This window comes from Pipistrellus hanaki (genome assembly GCF_964339955.1).
Source record: "Pipistrellus hanaki genome assembly, chromosome: X".
NCBI lineage: Eukaryota > Metazoa > Chordata > Mammalia > Chiroptera > Vespertilionidae > Pipistrellus > Pipistrellus hanaki.
The window spans coordinates 89,114,939-89,119,073 of NC_140524.1; the positions used below are offsets into that span (position 1 = coordinate 89,114,939).

At 50.4% G+C, this 4,135-nt stretch overlaps 1 protein-coding gene across 1 annotated transcript; it reads left to right on the forward strand.

Moving 5' to 3' along the window:
- Window positions 1–648: 648 nt before the first annotated feature.
- LOC311615511 (DDB1- and CUL4-associated factor 8-like) lies at window positions 649–2,427 on the forward strand (the record flags this gene model as incomplete). Its single annotated transcript, XM_084870871.1, has 2 exons — window positions 649–887; window positions 1,008–2,427. 2 exons carry the CDS (start codon window positions 649–651, stop codon window positions 2,425–2,427), a joined length of 1,659 nt encoding a protein of 552 aa, XP_084726997.1.
- Between the last annotated feature and the right edge of the window lie 1,708 nt (window positions 2,428–4,135).

The following is a 4,135-nucleotide window of genomic DNA, read 5'->3' on the forward strand; positions in this document are numbered from 1 at the left end:
TTTGGGAACTATTCATTCTGAAATATCCTCATTTTTAAATCTCAAATGCAATTAACTAGGCATTGTATATTTTATCAGTCAACCTTAGGGCTTCCTACCCATTTGAGCTCTCCAGGTGTCCTTTAAGCAGCTGGATTTGCTGAAGACGGTGTCTGTATTTGAGGAACTCACTAGCTGTGCGGGCCTTGGCAGTCGTTCATCGCATTGGCTTCTTCATTTCATGGAGGACATTACCTTCAAGCAAAGCAGGAGAGTCTGAGGGTAAGTGTTTACCTGAGCTGGATGTGTTGTTGCCGGCTTCCTGGTAAGAATGTTGCCAAGGAGCAACAAGTTTCCATCTTGGAGGAACAGCCTGCCCTGAGGCTGCATGGTCAGTGGCATGCGGGCGGGGCTCTGGGTGGAACCCTGAGCTGCCCTGAAGCCTCGCGAGACCCCGGTTGGCCGAGGTCTTTTCACCCTCACCGGCTCCCATACCTGCCTCCCCACGAACCGGAAGTCGCCCTTCACACCTTGCTGAGCCCAGTGCTGTCCAGCCCCGAGGCCTCCCTTGTTGTCTGCTGATCCGTGGCGACCCGTGGCTGTCCCGCTGCCTTCCCCAGGCTTCTAGGACTTTCCCACCGAAGCGGGGCCACTTTGAGCAGAGCAGACATGTCTGGCTACGGGGGCAGCACCAATGGCTCCGGGGAGCACTCGGAGCCGGAGGGCAGCGTGGGGACAGCCCGGGGCCTGCACCTGAGTTCTCAGCCTCAGCGGCTCTGGTGGGCGGCCAGGCACCCAGGTGGCAGCGGGGATGCCGCGGTCCCCCTCCTGGCCAGCACGGAGAGCCAGAGCACCGACACGGGCATCATCTCCGTGATCCCGGAGGACACTGCAGAAGCCACAGGCGAGTACTCAGACCATGAGCCCAGAGAGGAAGGGGAGGAAGAGGATGGGGCAGAGGAGGAAGAGAAAGGGGCAGAGGAGCAGGAAGAGGTGGCAGCAGCAGAGCAGCTCCAGGGCCAGCGCAGGGAAGCCAGCCCCCGCCAGCCCGTGTCTGTGCCCGATGAGGAGGCGGCCCTGCAGGAGTGGGTGGCCTCGGAGACCTCGGCGCTGCCCCGGCCCCGCTGGCAGGTGCTCAGGGCCCTGCGCGATCGCCAGCTGGGCTCCCGCGGCCGCTTCGTGTACGAGGCCTGCGGGGCCGGGCTCTTCGTGCAGCGCTTCCGCCTGCAGTACGGGCTGGAGGGCCACAGCGGCTGCGTCAACAGCGTCCACTTCAACCAGCGAGGCACCTGGCTGGCCAGCAGCAGCGACGACCTCACGGTCATCGTGTGGGACTGGGTGCGCCAGCGCGCCGTCATGGCCTTCAACACGGGCCACAGGAACAACGTCTTCCAGGCCAAGTTCCTGCCCAACTGCGGCGACTCCACGCTGGCCACGTGTGCCCGCGACGGGCAGGTGCGCATCGCCCAGCTGCCCGCCATCTCGCTCAGCAGGGTGTCCAGGCGCGTGGCCCAGCACCGGGGGGCCTGCCACAAGCTGGCCCTGGAGCCCGACTCCCCCGTCAAGTTCCTCACCGCGGGGGAGGACGCGGTGGTCTTCGCCGTCGACCTCAGGCAGGACAGCCCCGCGTCCAGGGTGGTGGTCACCAAGGAGAACGAGAGGAGGGTGGGGCTGTACACGGTCTTCGTCAATCCCGCCAACACCTACCAGTTTGCCGTGGGGGGAAGGGACCAGTTTGTGAGGATCTACGACCAGAGGAAAATCGACGAGACCCACAACTATGGGCTGCTCAAGAAGTTCTGTCCTCACCACCTGGTCAACTGCGACTCCAAGTCCTTCATCACCTGCCTGGTGTACAGCCACGACGGCACCGAGCTCCTAGTCAGTTACAACGACGAAGATATTTACCTCTTCCAGGCCTCCCACGCTGACGGGGCCCAGTATGTGAAGAGATATAAGGGGCACAGAAATAATGCCACGGTCAAGGGGGTCAATTTCTATGGGCCCCGAAGCGAGTTTGTGATGAGCGGTAGTGACTGCGGCCACATCTTCCTCTGGGAGAAATCCTCCTGTCAGGTCGTCCAGTTCATGGAAGGGGACAGGGCGGGGAACATCAACTGTCTTGAGCCCCATCCTTACCTCCCTGTGATGGCGACCAGTGGCCTAGACCATGATCCCAAGATCTGGGCACCCACAGCCAAGGCCACCACTAAGCTTATTGGGTTACATGATGTGATTAAGAAGAACAAGCAGGATCGAGATAAAGATGGCTCGGGCCACAACCACTTGTATGACAATAACATGCTTTCATTCCTCATGCATCACTTCACACATGGAAATCATTCTGGTCCACGGCTGCGCAGGGCACCTCTTGAAGGTAGAGTCCTGGATGTTGAGTCACAAGAGTCTTCTGGTTCCTCAGATACATCCCAGGAGGAAGAAAACTAAGATGGTCAGTGGATCCCGCCATCCTGAATGCCTGATTCCTGCTCCAGCTAGAGGTCACCTCAGTAGGACTTTGAAGTTTGCAATTCAGTTTACCTGTTAGATTTGTCTTTTGCCTGTTACTTCCCACTATGAAAACCTTCTTTCATCGGTTGCCTGTACTATCTTTTCTTCCTCTATGACGTTTTTCTTTCCTCATTCCTTTTCTTTCACTTGGTTTCTTTGCTCCTTATTTCTAGGGGAATGTGTAAGCCATTTATTCGTACCCTTTTGCTTTTGTCTTCTTATGGTTGACCTCTAAAGGTTCCTAATTCAGAAGGAAATACTGAGGGCTTCATTGAATCTATATTCTCATTTCTGACACTTGGAAAATTTACTTTTTTTTTTTCATCTTTAGTAGATAATATTAAGGTTTTCAGTTTAGCTAAAAAAAAAGTTAAATGTGTTTATTCTTAAAAATTAAATAAAAAGTGTGTATGTACACACATACATAGTCCTACATACTCACACAGTCACTCTCAAAGAGCAATCGAGAGAGAGACATGGCCACCAACACCCCTGGGAATGATAATACCCTTCTTGTCAGATGTTTGTTGGTGAAGAAGGATGTGATAAAACATCCTGTGGCCTAACAGAGGCTTTTTTTCAATAATGCTCCTTAAAATGCATATTATCTCTGGCCCCTTAAGAGCAGGTAGAGAAACTTATATAATGAGATTAAACTTTATGCCCAGAGATTCAAAGTTAAGGGCAACTTCCTAGATATCTGGGGCCCATGGGTAGCCCCTCCCAAGATCTGCTGTCAGGAAAAGACCATAAATGTCATAAAAGAACACAGTGAGTCAGAACTAACATTGTGGTTTAAAACAGAAAAGGAAATGGAAGAAAAGGTGGTTAGATAAATTCCCAGCAAGATAATTTATTCGTCTAGAATTGATAACTTTGTGTTGTTCCCGTTTTTCTGAATGCACGTGTTAATATTGATTAATTTGACTAGAGGGACTGGCAAGGATGAAATTTAATTACATGATATTGTTTACTCTGTACTTTGAATTCTCGTGCGGTTTCATGGCTGAGAACTCCCAAAAGATTACTTTCCAAGAAGTTCTCCTGGGACAAACATCTCCTAAAAGATACCAGCCAAGTACATAAGAATTCCTCCTATTTGAAAGTATATTTTTCAACCGATTTCCAAATAACTTCATATTGCAATAAAGAGTTGTTTATATGAATAGATAACTTTGATACTAGAATAAGTATCTCATTAGACATTTAGGTGTTGCTCAACATTCTCTTTGGCTCATTTCATGAGGTTAAATTGTTTTTAAAAATATTTTGTTTTAAGCCTTATTTATTATAAACGTGGGACCTAATGTCCAATTACCATTCAGTGATAATGTTTTTGGTTTTCAAACATTATTTGTGTAAGTGAAGCAGAGTCCTCCTTAGCCCCAACACCATTCTTTTCCAAAGTTTGTCGGTAAAGAGGATGTGATCAAACATTCTGTGCCCTAACAAATGCTTTTCTTCAGTCATGCATATTATCTCTGGCCCCTTGAGAGCAGATGGAGAATTTTATATTATGAGATTAGACTTTAGAATGGAAATTAATATATTTTATTTATTTCAGAGAGGAAGGGGGAGGGATAAGTTAGGAACAACTTCGTGGGTATCTGGGGCCCAGGGGTAGCTGCTTCCAAGGTCTGCTGTC